The 22,337-nt window shown below is 44.6% G+C and overlaps 1 protein-coding gene across 1 annotated transcript in view; it reads right to left on the bottom strand.

The window, feature by feature from the left end:
* The window catches only part of LOC113524732 (receptor-type tyrosine-protein phosphatase beta), a 59,443-nt gene that overhangs the window by 18,400 nt on the left and 18,706 nt on the right, over window positions 1-22,337 (bottom strand). The window contains exons 6-23 of the mRNA XM_053235291.1: window positions 21,780-22,046; window positions 20,889-21,180; window positions 20,334-20,356; window positions 19,637-19,848; window positions 15,169-15,475; window positions 14,148-14,414; window positions 13,257-13,523; window positions 12,235-12,501; window positions 7,517-7,783; window positions 6,186-6,452; window positions 5,126-5,392; window positions 4,735-5,004; window positions 4,242-4,505; window positions 3,620-3,886; window positions 3,076-3,339; window positions 2,675-2,938; window positions 1,336-1,599; window positions 745-1,008 (exon numbers count right to left, since the gene is read on the bottom strand). Coding sequence (XP_053091266.1) covers window positions 745-1,008; window positions 1,336-1,599; window positions 2,675-2,938; window positions 3,076-3,339; window positions 3,620-3,886; window positions 4,242-4,505; window positions 4,735-5,004; window positions 5,126-5,392; window positions 6,186-6,452; window positions 7,517-7,783; window positions 12,235-12,501; window positions 13,257-13,523; window positions 14,148-14,414; window positions 15,169-15,475; window positions 19,637-19,848; window positions 20,334-20,356; window positions 20,889-21,180; window positions 21,780-22,046 — 4,560 coding nt within the window. The remainder of the gene's footprint in view (window positions 1-744; window positions 1,009-1,335; window positions 1,600-2,674; window positions 2,939-3,075; window positions 3,340-3,619; window positions 3,887-4,241; window positions 4,506-4,734; window positions 5,005-5,125; window positions 5,393-6,185; window positions 6,453-7,516; window positions 7,784-12,234; window positions 12,502-13,256; window positions 13,524-14,147; window positions 14,415-15,168; window positions 15,476-19,636; window positions 19,849-20,333; window positions 20,357-20,888; window positions 21,181-21,779; window positions 22,047-22,337) is intronic.

Genomic DNA, 22,337 nt, shown 5'->3' with positions numbered 1-22,337 from the left:
CTTGAACTTGGATGGAGTGGAGTGATAATGGGGGGGTGGTAGTCATGTTCATATCTGAGCACAGCTGGCAGCCTCACCCACAACTTTCATCATGCAAACCAGGGAATTTCAAAACACTAACTAACACTAAATCATTTAGCTAAACTAGCTAACACGATTTCTGTGCTTAAATGCTTCTTTAAATTAAATGTCAAGTCCTGGCTGGAAGGCAGTTTGCACTGTACTGTGATGTTGTTGTTCCCATTTTCTCCTTTATAGACAAAATAATTTTGAAATTCCCACGACTGTAATGCATTTCTCCAGCAGTCATCATCGTGATAAACAGTTTCAGCATGCCTCTAGAGCAGAATGATTAGCGACAGATGATATTTGTGGATGCACCAGGAGGTGGCTCACGTGAGTCACGACTGGCGAGAGAGAACCAGAACTATAATCAAGCAGCTGTCTATATTGCGTTATGTCAAAAGATTGGTTTTAAATGAAATATTTGTAATCTTGATAATCCTGATATTCCCTTTTTTTTTTTTACAAAATATACCTGTAATCTGATTACTTTCTTTTTTTTGACGTAACTATAGCAGATTACAGTTACCAGTTTTTTTTTTAATCCTGATTACGTAACACTGTTACATGTGTTCCATTACTCCCCAAGCCTGACTGTATGTGTGTGGGTGTGTGTACGGTGTGTATGTGTGGGTGTACAGTGAGTGTACAGTGTGTGTGTGTTTGTGTGTGAGTGTATACCTGTACGTGCTGTAACAGTGTTGTTGTTGTGTAAATTCCCACTGATAGACTGCACTCGGATGCTGTATTTCTCTCCAGGCTGTAATGAGCTGAAGGTGATCTCATTAATGTGTTTGGGGGTGGGGCGTGTCTCCATGACTCCGCCTGGACCAATCAAAAACACACAGTAACTGTCCACATCACCCTGAGATGGAGTCCAGCTCACACGCAGACCTGATGTCTCCTCTACATTACTGACGTGGATGTTCTTCACTTTACTCGGGACTGAGGAGAGGAAACACACAAGTACATCAGTGTATTAGATCAGTCAGTATAATACAGAAGGAATATAATGTGATGAAAGAGTTAGAGAGATTGACAGCATGACAGAGAGACAGATGGAGTGACAGACAGATGGAGTGACAGAGACAGACAGATGGTGGGATAAAGAGAGATGGAGTGACAGAAAGACAGACAACATAAATAGACAGACAGAGGAAAAAGGGACAGACACCCTGACAGACAGACAGACAGAATGACAGACAAATAGAGAGACAGAGAGACAGACAGACAGGGGAATAGAGAGACAGACTGACATTGGTGATGATGTACCTGTCCTCCCTTCAATGAAGCGTGTACTGAGATTGGGGCCACTGAAGGTGGACACAATGATCTTGTAGAGGCGTCCGGGCGTGAGCAGTGAGAGGACGTGCTGAGTCGTACTGCTGCTCAGAGTGACCGGGTGAAACACCTTCATATCATTAAACACAATCTGAACCTCATAATGATCCACATCTCCTACAGCTGATGCCCACGCCACGCCCAGCTCCTGCGTCCCCCGAGACAACAACGTCAGGTTACGCACACCACCGGGGACTAAGCGAAAGAGAGAGAGACTTTCATTGTGTGCTTTCTCAGAGGAACTCCACCTTGTTTATGTGATGTCTGGAGCTTAGCTCCTAGTAAGGTTTCCTTTGGCAGTAAGGTCTATGAAAAGTTAGTAATGAAAAGTGCAGGAGGAAAGTGAAACCAGTCGTCAGGGACTACATGCCACCCCAAATCTTCAGAGATCTTGAGGTGATGGACTGTGCACTGTGGTTAAAGCTACTTATCAGAAGGTCATTAGTTCAAATCCCAGCATGACCAAGTTGCCACTGTTGGGTCCTTGAACAAGGCCTTTAACCCAAACCAAACTCAACTCAACTGCTGTCTCAATTGTTAATTTCTTTGGATAAAAGTGCCAGCCCTAACCCTAACCCTATGAACTCACATTTGTAAACAGTGAGCTTCTCACGACCATCTGCCTGATTCTTGCCACAATCTGATGGCGAAAATTTTGAGTGCCTACGCTCCAACCCTGAACTCACAGGAGGATGAGACTTTCAATACCTGCTTAGACATGGTACTGCCTAGCATTCCCAAGGAAGATAAAGTTAATTCTTTTGGAAGACTCCAGTGCCAGGGTTGTGTATGAATATCGCCTTTAGATGGGCACCATAGGAAATGAAGGCACTGGGAACACAGTATTCTCTTCACCATATGTGATGAGCATGATTTCATCACTCACACCACTCAAACCACTCACACCACATCCACCACACACACACACACCATTCATACCACATCCACCACGCATGCCTCTTGCCCCTCTCACAACATCCACCACTCACACGACATCCATTTCTCACACCACTCGAACCACATCCACCACTCACACGACATCCATTTCTCACACCACTCAAACCACTCACACCACATCCACGATTCACACCACATCCATCAGTCACACCACTCGAACCACATCCACCACTCAAATCACTCACACTACATCTATCATTCACACCAGTCACACTATATCCACCACATACTTCTTCCACCTGCAGCTAACCCTATAATAGACAGTAATACTCAACTTGAATTTATGTGTGTGTGTGTGTGTGTGTTTACTCACGTGTTCTCCCGTGAGTGGACACACTGGCCTCGTACTTGCCGCTCCAAGTACTGATGATGACGGTGTACAGTCGTCCCGGGACAAGGTCAGTGAACACACACTCATCTTGGGACTGTGTGACTGTGGTGTTGTGTTGGATCACGTTGTTGTGTTTAACAACAATCTTGTAAAAGTCAAAATCTCCAGCAGGACGTCGCCAGTACACCCTCAAAGAGTCATCCCGCGCCATGTGTGTAACACACGGAGTCAGCACGGGAGATGGCTCTGACACACATGCACACACACATGCACACACACACACACACACACACAAACAAACATGAGTAGACAAATGATCATTGTGTTCATGGTTTCATCTTGTGTATGTCCATGTTCTTTGTTATGGGTGAGCGTGTACTTACGTGTTCTCTCCTGCACCACTGTGCGGTTGGTGTACAACCCGCTGTGTGTGTTGACGCTGATGTTGTACAGGCGGCCAGACACCAGTGAGTTGAACACACACTCAGAGCTGGACTTGGGCACAGTGTGTGTGTGTATGATGTTGCCATAGTGACTGAGTGTGACTGTGTACTTGTCCACTTCCCCCTGCGCCGGTCTCCACCACACACTGAGGAAATCTGGCCGACCGTTATTACTGACCGAGACTCCACCCACCGCTGCAGGCACTGCCAATCACATACACAGTTCAGCAAAGGGGTGGGGCTACTATACTGTTAGTATGTTTACACTAATCAGTGAGTTCAGATTGACCTGATTTTTTTTTGATTGGCTGAGAGCTGTACAACGTGTTCTGATTGGCTAAGATCAGTATAGTGTTTTCTAACAGGCAGAAAGCAGTACAGTGTGTTCTGATTGGCTGGGAGCAGTACAGTGAGTTTTAATTCCTGGGAGCAGTACTGCATGTTTGGCTGAAAGTAGTACAGTGTTTCCTACATAGGTTGTTACCTGTGCACCCCTCAGACACTCTCTGTTTGGAGGACACACCGTTCTTCATGCTGATCACCACCACCCTGTAGGGGGTGCCACTCTTCAGCATGTGGAAGCTATGTGATGTCTGCTGTGATGTCACACTCTCATTTCGGATCACAATGCTGTTCTGGATAAGCAGCATGCGGTACAAGTCAACATCTCCTTCCGCTTTAGTCCAGCTCACACGCAGAGAATCAGTTGTACCCTCGTTATTGACAGTCAGCTGTGTGACACCGGCTGGAACTAGACACATTCATACACACACACAACAAAGAATTAATGCAATAGGTGTAGCTATAGCTGTTATAAGGCTATGGATCAAAGGTGAAAATGGTTTACAAACAGTTCCCCATGACCTAGCTTCAATTCCTCAGGTCCTAGTTTTATTTCCCAGGTTCTAGTCTCAGTCCCCACGTTCTAGTCTTAGTCCCAAGGTCCTAGATTCCTTTCCTAAGGTCCAAGTTTCAGTTCCCCAGGTCCTAGCTTCATTCCCCTCACTTCAGTTCTCGGTTCCCAGCTTTAATTCCCCCCTCTAGTTCCCAGGTACTGGCCTTCAGTTTGATTCTGTGTATAGATATTTGAGGATGGAGTGTCTCACTGGTGTGGGTGGTGATGGAGGTGGAGCTGTTCAGGGCTCCGCTGTGTGTTACCACAGTGATATTATACTCTTTTCCAGGTGTGAGGTCATGAAAGCTGCACTCATTTATCTCTCTGCTTAGTGTCTGTCTTTTGTTCACTTCTCCTCCTATATCTGTCAGATAGACAGAATATTTCTCCCACTCTCCCAGCGGGGGGCGCCACTGTACACACACTGACGACTCATCACTGTGATGGACAAGAAGCTTCTGAACACGCCCAGGGGCTGAGAGAGAGACAGAGATAGAGAGAAAGGAGTTTACATACAAATGGTGTTACTTTTGAGGAGACTGTGTGCTTATCTAGATGGACAAATATTGTCTGCAATGTTAAACTGGTAGCTATAATCTTAGCAATATTAGCTTTGTGATTCCAGGGCAAAAAGAAGGAAGCACCTACTGACCACCAAACATGTCTTAGCTGAACATTTGGTGTAATTAAGTGTTTATACAAACCGAGTCTTGCTTGGCAGGACTGTGTGTTGGTTAAAGAACTGCTGAACACGGTGATCTTGGCAGTGTACAAACTCCCAGGGAGCAGAGTTTTGCTGGTGAACAGAAAGTCCTTTGCTGCCCTGTCTATCGTTTGGTTCATTATCACAAATGAGGCATTGAGCAGCTGCACCTTGTAATATTCCCACTGTCCTACGGTCGGTGACCAGGACAGCCTAAGAGACACAGGGTCACCAAGAGGCACTAAAGTACACCACATCGGCCTGGCAGGAACTGAGGAGAGAGTCAGAGACAAAGCAACCAACCAATCAGAATACTGAAGCACAGAGTTGTTGGTTCCTGTCCTCTCCCCTCATTGGCTGTGATGACAGCAGTGGGTGTGGTTTGCACTCACCTGTTCTACCTGCAGCTTTAGCCTCTGTGCTGAGTTCCCCACTCTTAGTCCTTACTGACACCTGATAGGCCTGTCCAGGTGTCAGTCCCCTGAAGAGCCAATGGGATGTGTTGGGGTGGAGCACAGCTTCCTGCTCAGTGGAGGAGGAAGAGGAAGTTAAAAAAATCAGGTATTCATCCACTTCTCCTTCTGCAGGAGTCCAGGCGGTGTTTAATGAGTTCTCACTGCCGTCATTCTCCAGTTTTAGCCCAGTTACAGGAGCAGGAACTGCAGAAACACAAATATTTATATTACAAAAGAATAAATCACACAACAGTTATTAAATTACACACTGCAATGGAACCACAACCACAAAAGGTTAATGCACTAATGAGAATGTTTATTAATATAAATCATTTTTATTAAATACAGATTTAAAATATACATTTATATCTACACAACCTGAATATATTACAGACAGTATGAGCGAATAGTCAGACCACAGATCCCATTCTCCAATGCCACTGTAACCAATCAGACCACAGTTCCTGCCCCACAGCACTGCAACAAATCAAACTACACTTCCTGCCCATAATGCCTCTGTAACCAATCAGACCACACTTCCCATCCGTAATGCCTCTGTAACCAATCAGGCCACACTTCCCGCCCCTAATGCCTCTGTAACCAATCAGACCACACTTCCCATCCGTAATGCCTCTGTAACCAATCAGACCACACTTCCCATCTGTAATGCCTCTGTAACCAATCAGACCACAGATTCCACTATTAATCACAATGTAACCAATCAGACCACACTTCCCATCCGTAATGCCTCTGTAACCAATCAGACAACAGTTCCTGCCATCAATGGTACTGTAATGGATTAACAGCAGTAAGAATTGAACATACTGTTCGTTTATCTTTTTTCAGTTTTTTAAGCATTCACTAAAGTCAGTGAGTTGCCTAAAATTATGTAAATGTATAAAAATGCAACAAAATGTTTTCGCTTAACCGTGTTATTAGTTCCTGTTCTCTCCCCTCATTGGCTGTGATGACAGCAGTGGGTGTGGTTTGCACTCACCTGTTCTACCTGCAGCTTTAGCCTCTGTGCTGAGTTCCCCACTCTTAGTCCTTACTGACACCTGATAGGCCTGTCCAGGTGTCAGTCCCCTGAAGAGCCAATGGGATGTGTTGGGGTGGAGCACAGCTTCCTGCTCAGTGGAGGAGGAAGAGGAAGTTAAAGAGATCAGGTATTCATCCACTTCTCCTTCTGCAGGAGTCCAGGCGGTGTTTAATGAGTTCTCACTGCCGTCATTCTCCAGTTTTAGCCCAGTTACAGGAGCAGGAACTGCAGAGACACAAATATTTATATTACAAAAGAATAAATCACACAACAGTTATTAAATTACACAATGCAATGGAACCACAACCACAAAAAATTAATGCACTAATGAGAATGTTTATTAATATAAATCATTTTTATTAAATACAGATTTAAAATATACATTTATATCTACACAACCTGAATATATTACAGACAGTATGAGCGAATAGTCAGACCACAGATCCCATTCTCCAATGCCACTGTAACCAATCAGACCACAGTTCCTGCCCCACAGCACTGCAACAAATCAAACTACACTTCCTGCCCATAATGCCTCTGTAACCAATCAGACCACACTTCCCATCCGTAATGCCTCTGTAACCAATCAGACAACAGATTCCACTATTAATCACAATGTAACCAATCAGACCACACTTCCCATCCGTAATGCCTCTGTAACCAATCAGACCACACTTCCCATCCGTAATGCCTCTGTAACCAATCAGACCACACTTCCCATCCGTAATGCCTCTGTGACAAATCAGACCACACTTCCCATCCGTAATGCCACTGTAACCAATCAGACCACAGTTCCTGCCCCACAGCACTGCAACAAATCAAACTACACTTCCTGCCCATAATGCCTCTGTAACCAATCAGACCACACTTCCCATCCGTAATGCCTCTGTAACCAATCAGACAACAGATTCCACTATTAATCACAATGTAACCAATCAGACCACACTTCCCATCCGTAATGCCTCTGTAACCAATCAGACAACAGATTCCACTATTAATCACAATGTAACCAATCAGACCACACTTCCCATCCGTAATGTCTCTGTAACCAATCAGACAACAGTTCCTGCCATCAATGGTACTGTAATGGATTAACAGCAGTAAGAATTGAAAATACTGTTCGTTTATCTTTTTTCAGTTTTTTAAGCATTCACTAAAGTCAGTGAGTTGCCTAAAATTATGTAAATGTATAAAAATGCAACAAAATGTTTTCGCTTAACCGTGTTATTAGTTCCTGTTCTCTCCCCTCATTGGCTGTGATGACAGCAGTGGGTGTGGTTTGCACTCACCTGTTCTACCTGCAGCTTTAGCCTCTGTGCTGAGTTCCCCACTCTTAGTCCTTACTGACACCTGATAGGCCTGTCCAGGTGTCAGTCCCCTGAAGAGCCAATGGGATGTGTTGGGGTGGAGCACAGCTTCCTGCTCAGTGGAGGAGGAAGAGGAAGTTAAAGAGATCAGGTATTCATCCACTTCTCCTTCTGCAGGAGTCCAGGCGGTGTTTATTGAGTTCTCACTGCCGTCATTCTCCAGTTTTAGCCCAGTTACAGGAGCAGGAACTGCAGAAACACAAATATTTATATTACAAAAGAATAAATCACACAACAGTTATTAAATTACACACTGCAATGGAACCACAACCACAAACAATTAATGCACTAATGAGAATGTTTATTAATCTTCTTTCTTTCTTTAGGGCTCCTGCAATGGGGGGTGGGGGGGTGACCCATCCCGGTGCGTTGAGCTGACCAGATGAACCAGTTTTTTCCAGCACTGGCGGTCTTGTGCCAGCTGCTCTGCATCCTCCACAGCAACTCTGTATTGTTGGAGGTCCCCCGCGACGACGTCAAGCCACCAGGTGCGGGGCTTGCCTCGTGGTCATCTCCAGCCTGCAGCCCTCGGGTCAAACTGGAGAATGGCTTTTGTCGGATGGTCAGGAGGGAGATGGAGGACATGACCGAACCAGCGGGTGCGGCATTGTGCGACCAGGCCAGATGCTCGTCTTGCGTGAGATAGTCTGGTGCCGCCAGAGTGGTTTCCAGAGAGACTGCAGAGCTGATGCTGCCAGGGCTCTTCTGCGGAGAATCTCTGGTTTTAGGTCCCCGTTATCTGTCACAGTGGATCCCAGATATACAAAGTTCTTGACGGGCTCTACGATGTTGTCCCCAAGCCGAAGGGGAGGTGGGTCCGGTCCATCACCGACACGCATGAACTTAGTTTTTGTCCAGCTCACATGGAGGCCAAGCTTCTCTGCCTCTTCACTGTATACGCCCAGAGCGTCTCTCAGCTGGCTGTAGGATGTGCTGAGCAGGATGGTGTCATCAGCGTACTCCAGGTCAGTCAGGTGGTAACTGCCAAAGGGCACTCCGGGGACCCGTTCACAAACCTTAGACATCAGATGGTCAATGATGCAGTTGAAGAGATCAGGAGCAGCCACACAGCCCTGGCGGACGCCACTGGAGATGGGAAACCAGTCAGAGTCTCTGCCGTTCACACGGACACAGCTCTGTGCATTGCTGTAAAGCAGCTTGAGCAGGGCAACAATCTTAGGTGGTGCTCCAAGGGCCTGTAGGATACTCCAGAGTGAAGAGTGGCAGACGGTGTCAAAGGCAGCCTTCAGATCTACGAATGCCACGTATAGATGGTGATCTTTACGGAATTCGTAGGTCTTCTCTATGAGCAGTCGAACGGCGGAGATGTGGTCTATTGTGGAGCGGTTGGGCATGAAGCCAGCCTGCTGGGGACGGCGGCTGCTTCTGATGGCTGGGAGAGCACGTGTGAGCAAGATCCTGGTGAAGAGCTTGCCAGGGATGGATAACAAAGTAATACCTCTGTGGTTGCCGCAGACTAGCCTTTCGCCCTTACGTTTCCAGAAGGACAGGATGACTCCTCTGGTCCAGTCACTGGGAAGCCTCTCTGTCTCCCACACCTGGTTAAAGATGTGGGTCAGCCACTCGACAATGCTGTCCCCGCCTGATTTTAGCATCTCGGCGGTTATTGCACAGATGCCGGGGGCTTTCCTGTTGTTCAGTTTTTTCAGAGCGGCTCTGACTTCCATGGGTGTGACAGGATCTGTGCTGCAGGCGTCACTAGGAGCCGCAGCGTTTGCAGCCACTAGGATGGTGGGATCAGCCGGGGTGGTATTGTGCTGCAAGAGGAGGCTAAAGTGCTCTTTCCAACATTCGAGGCAGTTTGCTTCGGTCATAATAATGTTGCCATCAGAGTCTTTCACCAGGGCTGTCTTGATGCGTGGGCCATTACGGGCTTGGCGCAACAGACTGAAGACACGGCTCATGTTGTTGCTATTGGCCGCGGACTCTAGGTGTTTCGCTTCTGCTTGCCAGAACTTCTCCCTGTCCTCAGCTATGGCCATATTGCGCTGGCGGTTCAGTCGCCGATATTCCGCCAGGTCGCCTCGGAGCCGAGCCTCACGCCGCCGCTCGATGATGTCCAGTGTCGTCTCCGATATCCAAGGCTTGTTTGGGGATGATTTTGAGGATCCAAGGACATTATGAGCTGACTGGATGACACTTTCCTTGAAGGTCTGCCAGTCGGTCACTTTGTCAGTAGCCAGGGCATCGAGGGTGCGGCGGATGGAGCAACTGAAATTTGTGGCGATGTTGGGATCACTGAGTAGGGAGGAGTCCAGGCGAGGGTGAGTCTTGGTGTGCTGGTTGGCTCGCAGCTTTAGCTTAAGCTGAGCCACCAGCAGACGATAGTCGGTGTTGCCAAGCTCTGCTCCTCTGTACACACGGCAATTGGTGACAAACGACTTCCAGCGTCGAGAGATGAGGATGTGGTCCAGTGCTTTCCTGGTTCTGCCATCTGGGCTGTACCATGTCCAATGATGGATTTGTTTCCGGGGAAACCAGGTATCAGCGACGCAGAGGTTGTTGTGGTGGCAGAGAAGGAGAAGGCGGTTACCATTATCGTTTGTGGTTCTGTCGACGAAGGTTGTGCCGACAGGTGAGCCGGTGGTCCGATCACTGCTGGACAGAGTGGCGTTGGCATCAGTGAGGATGATGGTAATGTCGTGTGGTGGGGCTTGGCCAACAGCCTGATGGAGTTGGTCGAAGAAGGCATCCTTCACATCTTCATCAGCGACATCAGTGGGGGCGTAGGCAACAATTACTGTCATCTTGCCCTGCTGGTGGAGGAAGCGGGCAGAGAGTAATCTGTCGCCCAGAGGTGTCCAGCTGATGAGGGATTTGCGGAGGGTATTAGGGATGGCAAGTGCCACACCGTAAAGGCCTGTCCGTTTCTCGGGGCCACTATAGATGTAGCAATGGTCGCCTGCTGTTGTTTCACCATTGCCTTGCCATCGAACTTCACAGAGCCCTGCCAGGGTGACGTCATAGCGGCAGAGCTCTCGGGACAGCAGGGTGGCAGTTCCCGGGCGAAGGAGCGTCTGGACATTCCATGTGGCGACACGGGTCCTGTGACGAACATTGATCCGTACTCGTTGGTTGGGGGCAGGCTGGGGACCGTTACCGTGTTGGGCAGTCCGGCTTCTTTTTCTGGTCAGTTTCATAACAAAGGGGAGTTTCTCCTGGGTGGGTTGTTAGCCCTCCGCAGGATAGTCGGTTGGTGGGGCTGCCACCTCACAGCGTACCGACACGCTGGGGTCTTTGTTTGTCTGGAACCTGCCCTGGAGACCGGCCCGCCAAGGGTGACCCTACCAGGAGTAAGCTCCAGACGGTATCGCTCTCCAGGGTCACTGGAACGCACAAGCCTCTTCACCACGTCAAGGCCAGACCCATTCGAGGAAGTTTATTAATAGTTTATTATAATTTATTAATATAAATCATTTTTATTAAATACAGATTTAAAATATACATTTATATCTACACAACCTGAATATATTACAGACAGTATGAGCGAATAGTCCACAGATCCCATTCTCCAATGCCACTGTAACCAATCAGACCACAGTTCCTGCCCCACAGCACTGCAACAAATCAAACTACACTTCCTGCCCATAATGCCTCTGTAACCAATCAGACCACACTTCCCATCCGTAATGCCTCTGTAACCAATCAGACCACACTTCCCATCCGTAATGCCTCTGTAACCAATCAGACCACACTTCCCATCCGTAATGCCTCTGTGACAAATCAGACCACAGATTCCACTATTAATCACAATGTAACCAATCAGACCACAGTTCCTGCCCCACAGCACTGCAACAAATCAAACTACACTTCCCGCCCATAATGCCTCTGTAACCAATCAGACCACACTTCCTGCCCATAATGCCTCTGTAACCAATCAGACCACACTTCCCATCCGTAATGCCTCTGTAACCAATCAGACATCACTTCCCGCCCCTAATGCCTCTGTAACCAATCAGACCACACTTCCCATCCGTAATGCCTCTGTAACCAATCAGACAACAGATTCCACTATTAATCACAATGTAACCAATCAGACCACACTTCCCATCCGTAATGCCTCTGTAACCAATCAGACCACACTTCCCATCCGTAATGCCTCTGTAACCAATCAGACCACAGATTCCACTATTAATCACAATGTAACCAATCAGACCACAGTTCCTGCCCCACAGCACTGCAACAAATCAAACTACACTTCCCGCCCATAATGCCTCTGTAACCAATCAGACCACACTTCCTGCCCATAATGCCTCTGTAACCAATCAGACCACACTTCCCATCCGTAATGCCTCTGTAACCAATCAGACATCACTTCCCGCCCCTAATGCCTCTGTAACCAATCAGACCACACTTCCCATCCGTAATGCCTCTGTAACCAATCAGACAACAGTTCCTGCCATCAATGGTACTGTAATGGATTAACAGCAGTAAGAATTGAAAATACTGTTCGTTTATCTTTTTTCAGTTTTTTAAGCATTCACTAAAGTCAGTGAGTTGCCTAAAATTATGTAAATGTATAAAAATGCAACAAAATGTTTTCGCTTAACCGTGTTATTAGTTCCTGTTCTCTCCCCTCATTGGCTGTGATGACAGCAGTGGGTGTGGTTTGCACTCACCTGTTCTACCTGCAGCTTTAGCCTCTGTGCTGAGTTCCCCACTCTTAGTCCTTACTGACACCTGATAGGCCTGTCCAGGTGTCAGTCCCCTGAAGAGCCAATGGGATGTGTTGGGGTGGAGCACAGCTTCCTGCTCAGTGGAGGAGGAAGAGGAAGTTAAAGAGATCAGGTATTCATCCACTTCTCCTTCTGCAGGAGTCCAGGCGGTGTTTAATGAGTTCTCACTGCCGTCATTCTCCAGTTTTAGCCCAGTTACAGGAGCAGGAACTGCAGAAACACAAATATTTATATTACAAAAGAATAAATCACACAACAGTTATTAAATTACACACTGCAGTGGAACCACAACCACAAACAATTAATGCACTATTGAGAATGTTTATTAATATAAATCATTTTTATTAAATACAGATTTAAAAATATACATTTATATCTACACAACCTGAATATATTACAGACAGTATGAGCGAATAGTCAGACCACAGATCCCATTCTCCAATGCCACTGTAACCAATCAGACTACACTTCCTGCCCCACAGCACTGCAACAAATCACACTACACTTCCTGCCCATAATGCCTCTGTAACCAATCAGACCACACTTCCCATCCGTAATGCCTCTGTAACCAATCAGACCACACTTCCCATCCGTAATGCCTCTGTAACCAATCAGACCACACTTCCCATCCGTAATGCCTCTGTAACCAATCAGACAACACTTCCCGCCCATAATGCCTCTGTAACCAATCAGACCACACTTCCCATCCGTAATGCCTCTGTAACCAATCAGACAACAGTTCCTGCCATCAATGGTACTGTAATGGATTAACAGCAGTAAGAATTGAAAATACTGTTTGTTTATCTTTTTTCAGTTTTTTAAGTATTCACTAAAGTCAGTGAGTTGCCTAAAATTATGTAAATGTATAAAAATGCAACAAAATGTTTTAGTTTAACCGTGTTATTAGTTCCTGTCCTCTCCCCTCATTGGCTGTGAAGACAGCAGTGGGTGTGTTTTGCACTCACCTGTTCTACCTGCAGCTTTAGCCTCTGTGCTGAGTTCCCCACTCTTAGTCCTTACTGACACCTGATAGGCCTGTCCAGGTGTCAGTCCCCTGAAGAGCCAATGGGATGTGTTGGGGTGGAGCACAGCTTCCTGCTCAGTGGAGGAGGAAGAGGAAGTTAAAGAGATCAGGTATTCATCCACTTCTCCTTCTGCAGGAGTCCAGGCGGTGTTTAATGAGTTCTCACTGCCGTCATTCTCCAGTTTTAGCCCAGTTACAGGAGCAGGAACTGCAGAAACACAAATATTTATATTACAAAAGAATAAATCACACAACAGTTATTAAATTACACACTGCAATGGAACCACACCCACAAACAATTAATGCACTAATGAGAACGTTTATTAATATACATCATTTTTATTAAAATTCAGATTTAAAAATATGCACTTTTATCGACATAACCTGAATATATTACAGACAGCAGATCCCACTCCAGATAATACTCTAACCAATCAGACCACAGATCCTGCTGCCAATCACGCTGTTACCAATCAGACCACACTTCCCATCCGTAATGCCTCTGTAGCCAATCAGGCAACAGTTCCTGCCACCAATGGTATTGTAATGGAATGGCAACAGTAAGAATTGACAACTCTGTTTATCTCTTTTTTCTGGTTTTTCAGTATTGACTAAATTCAATGAGTTGTCTAAAATTGTGCAAATGCGTAAAAATGCATCAGAATATTTTTAGTTTAATCATTTAAATTTATTCTTAAATCATGAAGAGTCACTGACATGCACCACACCAGCTGTGCAGGAACTGTGAGGACTACTGAAGCACAGAGTTGTTAGTTCCTGTCCTCTCCCCTCATTGGCTGTGATGACAGCAGTGGGTGTGGTTTGCACTCACCTGTTCTACCTGCAGCTTTAGCCTCTGTGCTGAGTTCCCCACTCTTAGTCCTTACTGACACCTGATAGGCCTGTCCAGGTGTCAGTCCCCTGAAGAGCCAATGGGATGTGTTGGGGTGGAGCACAGCTTCCTGCTCAGTGGAGGAGGAAGAGGAAGTTAAAGAGATCAGGTATTCATCCACTTCTCCTTCTGCAGGAGTCCAGGCGGTGTTTAATGAGTTCTCACTGCCGTCATTCTCCAGTTTTAGCCCAGTTACAGGAGCAGGAACTGCAGAGACACAAATATTTATATTACAAAAGAATTAATCACACAACAGTTATTAAATTACACACTGCAATGGAACCACAACCACAAACAATTAATGCATTAATGAGAATGTTTATTAATATAAATCATTTTTATTAAATACAGATTTAAAATATACATTTATATCTATACAACCTGAATATATTACAGACAGTATGAGCGAATAGTCAGACCACAGATCCCATTCTCCAATGCCACTGTAACCAATCAGACCACAGTTCCTGCCCCACAGCACTGCAACAAATCAAACTACACTTCCTGCCCATAATGCCTCTGTAACCAATCAGACCACACTTCCCATCCGTAATGCCTCTGTAACCAATCAGACCACACTTCCCATCCGTAATGCCTCTGTAACCAATCAGACATCACTTCCCATCCGTAATGCCTCTGTAACCAATCAGACCACACTTCCCATCCATAATGCCTCTGTAACCAATCAGACCACACTTCCCATCCATAATGCCTCTGTAACCAATCAGACAACAGTTCCTGCCATCAATGGTACTGTAATGGATTAACAGCAGTAAGAATTGAAAATACTGTTCGTTTATCTTTTTTTAGTTTTTTAAGTATTCACTAAAGTCAGTGAGTTGCCTAAAATTATGTAAATGTATAAAAATGCAACAAAATGTTTTAGTTCAACCGTGTTATTAGTTCCTGTCCTCTCCCCTCATTGGCTGTGATGACAGCAGTGGGTGTGGTTTGCACTCACCTGTTCTACCTGCAGCTTTAGCCTCTGTGCTGAGTTCCCCACTCTTAGTCCTTACTGACACCTGATAGGCCTGTCCAGGTGTCAGTCCCCTGAAGAGCCAATGGGATGTGTTGGGGTGGAGCACAGCTTCCTGCTCAGTGGAGGAGGAAGAGGAAGTTAAAGAGATCAGGTATTCATCCACTTCTCCTTCTGCAGGAGTCCAGGCGGTGTTTAATGAGTTCTCACTGCCGTCATTCTCCAGTTTTAGCCCAGTTACAGGAGCAGGAACTGCAGAAACACAAATATTTATATTACAAAAGAATAAATCACACAACAGTTATTAAATTACACACTGCAATGGAAACACACCCACAAACAATTAATGCACTAATGAGAATGTTTATTAATATACATCATTTTTATTAAATTCAGATTTAAAAATATACATTTATATCTACACAACCTGAATATATTACAGATAGTATGAGCGAATAGTCAGACCACAGATCCCATCTTCCAATGCCACTGTAACCAATCAGACCACACTTCCCATCTGTAATGCCTCTGTAACCAATCAGACCACACTTCCCATCCGTAATGCCTCTGTAACCAATCAGACAACACTTCCCATCCGTAATGCCTCTGTAACCAATCAGACAACAGTACCAATCATGAAGAGGCACTGACATGCACCACACCAGCCGTGCAGGAACTGTCAGGACTACTGAAGCACAGAGTTGTAATTATTAATTACAAACCCCCAGGACTGTATTCAGAATTCCTATGTGAATTTGTGGATTTCATCTCCAACCTGGTTGTTTCTTTAGACAAACCCTTAATTGTTGGAGACTTTAATATTCATTTTGATAATCCAGAAGACCCTCTAAGAACAGCGGTTGTGTGCATTCTTGATTCTGTAGGGGTTAATCAGAATGTAATAGGACCCACCCATAGTGGTGGTCACACTCTTGATTTAATACTAACATTCGGATTAAATATAGAAAATATAGTCCCATTTCCACAGTCTGAAGCTATCTCAGATCATTACCGAATCTCATTTAAAATGTGTCTTAATCATAGTATATGCACCTTGCCACGTCACCATGTCAAACATACTTTCACGTCAACAACTGCACAGAGTTTTATCAGTAATCTCCCAGATTTATCAACCATGATTGGATCACCGTCTGATCCCAAAGAACTTGTCCAGGCAACTGAATGCTTAGAATCAACGCTCTGCACCTCGCTAGATAAAGTAGCTCCACTTAAAAGAAAAATAATTAGGGACAAAAAGCTAGCACCCTGTTATAGCGATCACACACGAACTTTAAAACAGACCACTCGAAAACTAGAACGTAAATGGCGTCAAACTAAATCGGTAGTATTTCAAATAGCATGGAACAAGAGCCTTTTGAGCTATAGAAAGCTCTTAGTGCTGCTAGATCAATGTATCTCTCCACCCTAATTGAAGATAACAGAAATAATCCTAGATTCTTATTTAATACTGTAGCAAAATTAACTAGGAATAAGACCACAATAGAAACACGCACACAATCACTATATAGCAGCGATGACTTCATGAATTTTTTCAATGGTAAAATTGAAAATATCAGGCAAAAAATTCAGACTATTAATTTAAAACCGGACAGTTTTATAACTAACCCTGTAGATGATGATATAATAAAATCAGATCAACAATTACAATGTTTTACTCCCCTTGAAGAGACTGAACTAATTTCACTAATTTCATCATCAAAATCATCAACCTGTATGCTAGATCCTTTACCTACTTGTTTCCTCAAACAGATAATTCCTGAAATAATCAAACCTCTTTTAAAGATAATCAATTCTTCCCTTAGCATTGGCTATGTACCTAAATCTTTTAAACTAGTAGTTATCAAGCCCTTGATTAAAAAATCTGACCTTGACCCTGTCAGCTGTCTAACTATAGACCAATATCAAACCTCCCCTTTGTCTCCAAGGTCCTAGAAAAGGTTATAGCACAGCAGCTATGCTCATACTTACATAGGAATAACATTCATGAAATGTATCAGTCAGGATTTAGGCCTCATCATAGCACAGAGACAGCACTGGTTAAAGCGGTAAATGACTTACTACTGGCCTCTGATCAGGGTTGTGTCTCCTTGCTTGTGCTGCTTGACCTTAGTGCAGCTTTTGATACCACTGATCATGCTATTCTCCTCAATAGACTGGAAAATGTAGTAGGCGTTAAGGGAAAGGGCCTCTCCTGGCTCAGGTGATGACATAATAACTCTGGATGGCCTTTCTGTTTCATCATGTGCGGGCATGTGCAGAAGGCTATCCTAGTAATATTATCTACATGAGCTTCAAATGAAAGACTAGAGTCGATAATCACACCAAGGTCTTTTACTGCTGCAGATGATGAAACAGAAAGACCATCCAGAGTTATTATGTAATCAGAAAGCTTACTTCTAGCTGCATGTGGTCCTAGTAAAAGTACTTCTGTCTTGTCAGAATTAAGTAAGAGAAAGTTAATAAGCATCCAGTTTCTAATGTCTTTTACACATTCCTCAACTTTATTAAGCTGGTGTCTGTCATCTGGCTTTGCTGAAACATACAACTGTGTGTCATCAGCGTAACAGTGGAAGCTAATACCATGCTTACGAATAATTTTGGCCAGAGGTAGCATATATAAAGAAAAGAGCAGTGGGCCTAAAACAGAGCCTTGTGGAACACCAAACTTTACCTTAGTATGAGAAGAGAAGTCAACATTTACGTTTACAAACCGATAATGATCAGTCAAATAAGAACTGAACCAGGAAAGGGCTGTTCCCTTAATGCCTACTACAAAATGCCTACTACATGCCTACTTTTGAAGCTCATGTAGATAATATAATTAGGATAGCCTTCTTTCACCTCAGAGATGTTGCTAAGATAAGAAATATATTGTCACTACAGAATGCAGAAAAATTAGTTCATGGTTTTGTTACCTCTAGGTTGGATTATTGTAATGCCTTACTGTCTGGATGTTCCAGTAGGAGTGTAAACAAGCTCCAGTTAGTCCAGAATGCAGCAGCGAGAGTCTTTACTAGAATCAGAAGATATGACCACATCACCCCTATCTTATCCACACTGCATTGGCTCCCAATCAAATTTCGTATTGATTATAAAATACTACTATTGACCTATAAAGCATTAAATGGTCTCGCTCCACAGTACCTGAGCGAACTTTTGGTCTTTTATGATCCGCCACACCTACTTAGATCAAAAGGTGCAGGCTATTTGTTGGTACCTCAAATAGTGAAGGCTACAGCTGGGGGTAGAGCTTTCTCTTACAAAGCCCCACAGTTATGGAACAGCCTTCCACTTAGTGTTCGGGGCTCAGACACAGTCTCAGTGTTTAAGTCTCGGCTGAACACATATTTGTTTAGTCAAGCCTTTTGTGAATAGTTTTTTCTTAGGTAAAGGAGCAGGTCTGGAGGGTTCACAGGCATAGAGTGTTGTGGTGAACTGGGATGTTTGGATGCTGTCGCCCCCCCACTCTCACACATTCACTCAGGTTTGTTGATGGTGTAGCTAGTCTTGCCGGAGTCCCTGCTTGCACTCTGCACACAAAGTACATTGTCCTTAACCATTAGAGGACAAAAGCTTACCTAACAATCTCTCCCTCTCTCTCCATCTCTCTCTCTCCCCCTCACTCTCTGTCGAGCTACACGTGCTACTTCTGAAATGCCAGTGATCCTGACCCCTTCTGCTCTCCAGACCTGACTGATCCATGCTGATGCCCTACTTCTGGTTGGAGTTCTCATCGGTTGAGTTCGCTCGCTGTTGCTGGGGCCCCATATGGACGGCCTGAAGAACCATTTGGATTGCTGGGGATGGTGCCACCTGGGGGCTGTGGAGATGGCTTGGGGATCACATATGGGGAGCTGTACTGTAATGGCTTGGGATTGCGATTGCTGTAGTGGCTTTGGGGCTGCAGTTGCCACGAGCAGCTTCGTACTCAGGACTCCATCAGTAGACAGTGGATAGATTTTAACCAGCCGGACCTCTTGCAAATACTGTGATGAATTTACTGGTTGCACATTTGCACCATTTGTCCATATAGTACACAATAATAGAAGGGAATGATTTATAATCGCACTATCCGTTGCACCCAGATGAGGATGAGTTCCCTTTTGAGCCTGGTTCCTCTCAAGGTTTCTTCCTCATATTGTCTCAGGGAGTTTTTCCTTGCCACCGTCACCTCTGGCTTTCTTATTAGGGATAAATTCACATATTTACAATATATTTTTTTGTGACTCCATTTATTTCTGTAAAGCTGCTTTGTGACAATGTCCATTGTTAAAAGCGCTATACAAATAAAACTGAATTGAATTGAATTGAAATGTTAGTTCCTGTCCTCTCCCCTCATTGGCTGTGATGACAGCAGTGGGTGTGGTTTGCACTCACCTGTTCTACCTGCAGCTTTAGCCTCTGTGCTGAGTTCCCCACTCTTAGTCCTTACTGACACCTGATAGGCCTGTCCAGGTGTCAGTCCCCTGAAGAGCCAATGGGATGTGTTGGGGTGGAGCACAGCTTCCTGCTCAGTGGAGGAGGAAGAGGAAGTTAAAGAGATCAGGTATTCATCCACTTCTCCTTCTGCAGGAGTCCAGGCGGTGTTTAATGAGTTCTCACTGCCGTCATTCTCCAGTTTTAGCCCAGTTACAGGAGCAGGAACTGCAGAAACACAAATATTTATATTACAAAAGAATAAATCACACAACAGTTATTAAATTACACACTGCAATGGAACCACAACCACAAACAATTAATGCACTAATGAGAATGTTTATTAATATAAATCATTTTTATTAAATACAGATTTAAAAATATACATTTATATCTACACAACCTGAATATATTACAGACAGTATGAGCGAATAGTCAGACCACAGATCCCATTCTCCAATGCCACTGTAACCAATCAGACCACAGTTCCTGCCCCACAGCACTGCAACAAATCAAACTACACTTCCTGCCCATAATGCCTCTGTAACCAATCAGACCACACTTCCCATCCGTAATGCCTCTGTAACCAATCAGACCACACTTCCCATCCGTAATGCCTCTGTAACCAATCAGACCACACTTCCCATCCATAATGCCTCTGTAACCAATCAGACCACACTTCCCATCCGTAATGCCTCTGTAACCAATCAGACCACACTTCCCATCCACAATGCCTCTGTGACAAATCAGACCACACTTCCCATCCGTAATGCCACTGTAACCAATCAGACCACAGTTCCTGCCCCACAGCACTGCAACAAATCAAACTACACTTCCTGCCCATAATGCCTCTGTAACCAATCAGACCACACTTCCCATCCGTAATGCCTCTGTAACCAATCAGACCACACTTCCCATCCGTAATGCCTCTGTAACCAATCAGACATCACTTCCCATCCGTAATGCCTCTGTAACCAATCAGACCACACTTCCCATCCATAATGCCTCTGTAACCAATCAGACCACACTTCCCATCCATAATGCCTCTGTAACCAATCAGACAACAGTTCCTGCCATCAATGGTACTGTAATGGATTAACAGCAGTAAGAATTGAAAATACTGTTCGTTCATCTTTTTTCAGTTTTTTAAGCATTCACTAAAGTCAGTGAGTTGCCTAAAATTATGTAAATGTATAAAAATGCAACAAAATGTTTTCACTTAACCGTGTTATTAGTTCCTGTTCTCTCCCCTCATTGGCTGTGAAGACAGCAGTGGGTGTGGTTTGCACTCACCTGTTCTACCTGCAGCTTTAGCCTCTGTGCTGAGTTCCCCACTCTTAGTCCTTACTGACACCTGATAGGCCTGTCCAGGTGTCAGTCCCCTGAAGAGCCAATGGGATGTGTTGGGGTGGAGCACAGCTTCCTGCTCAGTGGAGGAGGAAGAGGAAGTTAAAGAGATCAGGTATTCATCCACTTCTCCTTCTGCAGGAGTCCAGGCGGTGTTTAATGAGTTCTCACTGCCGTCATTCTCCAGTTTTAGCCCAGTTACAGGAGCAGGAACTGCAGAAACACAAATATTTATATTACAAAAGAATAAATCACACAACAGTTATTAAATTACACACTGCAATGGAACCACAACCACAAACAATTAATGCACTAATGAGAACGTTTATTAATATAAATCATTTTTATTAAATACAGATTTAAAAATATACATTTATATCTACACAACCTGAATATATTACAGACAGTATGAGCGAATAGTCAGACCACAGATCCCATCTTCCAATGCCACTGTAACCAATCAGACCACAGTTCCTGCCCCACAGCACTGCAACAAATCAAACTACACTTCCTGCCCATAATGCCTCTGTAACCAATCAGACCACACTTCCCATCCGTAATGCCTCTGTAACCAATCAGACAACAGTTCCTGCCATCAATGGTACTGTAATGGATTAACAGCAGTAAGAATTGAAAATACTGTTCGTTTATCTTTTTTCAGTTTTTTAAGCATTCACTAAAGTCAGTGAGTTGCCTAAAATTATGTAAATGTATAAAAATGCAACAAAATGTTTTCGCTTAACCGTGTTATTAGTTCCTGTTCTCTCCCCTCATTGGCTGTGATGACAGCAGTGGGTGTGGTTTGCACTCACCTGTTCTACCTGCAGCTTTAGCCTCTGTGCTGAGTTCCCCACTCTTAGTCCTTACTGACACCTGATAGGCCTGTCCAGGTGTCAGTCCCCTGAAGAGCCAATGGGATGTGTTGGGGTGGAGCACAGCTTCCTGCTCAGTGGAGGAGGAAGAGGAAGTTAAAGAGATCAGGTATTCATCCACTTCTCCTTCTGCAGGAGTCCAGGCGGTGTTTAATGAGTTCTCACTGCCGTCATTCTCCAGTTTTAGCCCAGTTACAGGAGCAGGAACTGCAGAAACACAAATATTTATATTACAAAAGAATAAATCACACAACAGTTATTAAATTACACACTGCAGTGGAACCACAACCACAAACAATTAATGCACTAATGAGAATGTTTATTAATATACATCATTTTTATTAAATACAGATTTAAAAATATGCACTTTTATCGACATAACCTGAATATATTACAGACAGCAGATCCCACTCCAGAAAATACTCTAACCAATCAGACCACAGATCCTGCTGCCAATCACGCTGTTACCAATCAGACCACACTTCCCATCCGTAATGC

The sequence above is a fragment of the Pangasianodon hypophthalmus genome, chromosome 7 (assembly GCF_027358585.1).
Source record: "Pangasianodon hypophthalmus isolate fPanHyp1 chromosome 7, fPanHyp1.pri, whole genome shotgun sequence".
Lineage (NCBI taxonomy): Eukaryota > Metazoa > Chordata > Actinopteri > Siluriformes > Pangasiidae > Pangasianodon > Pangasianodon hypophthalmus.
This window is presented reverse-complemented; position numbering and strand designations above follow the sequence as displayed.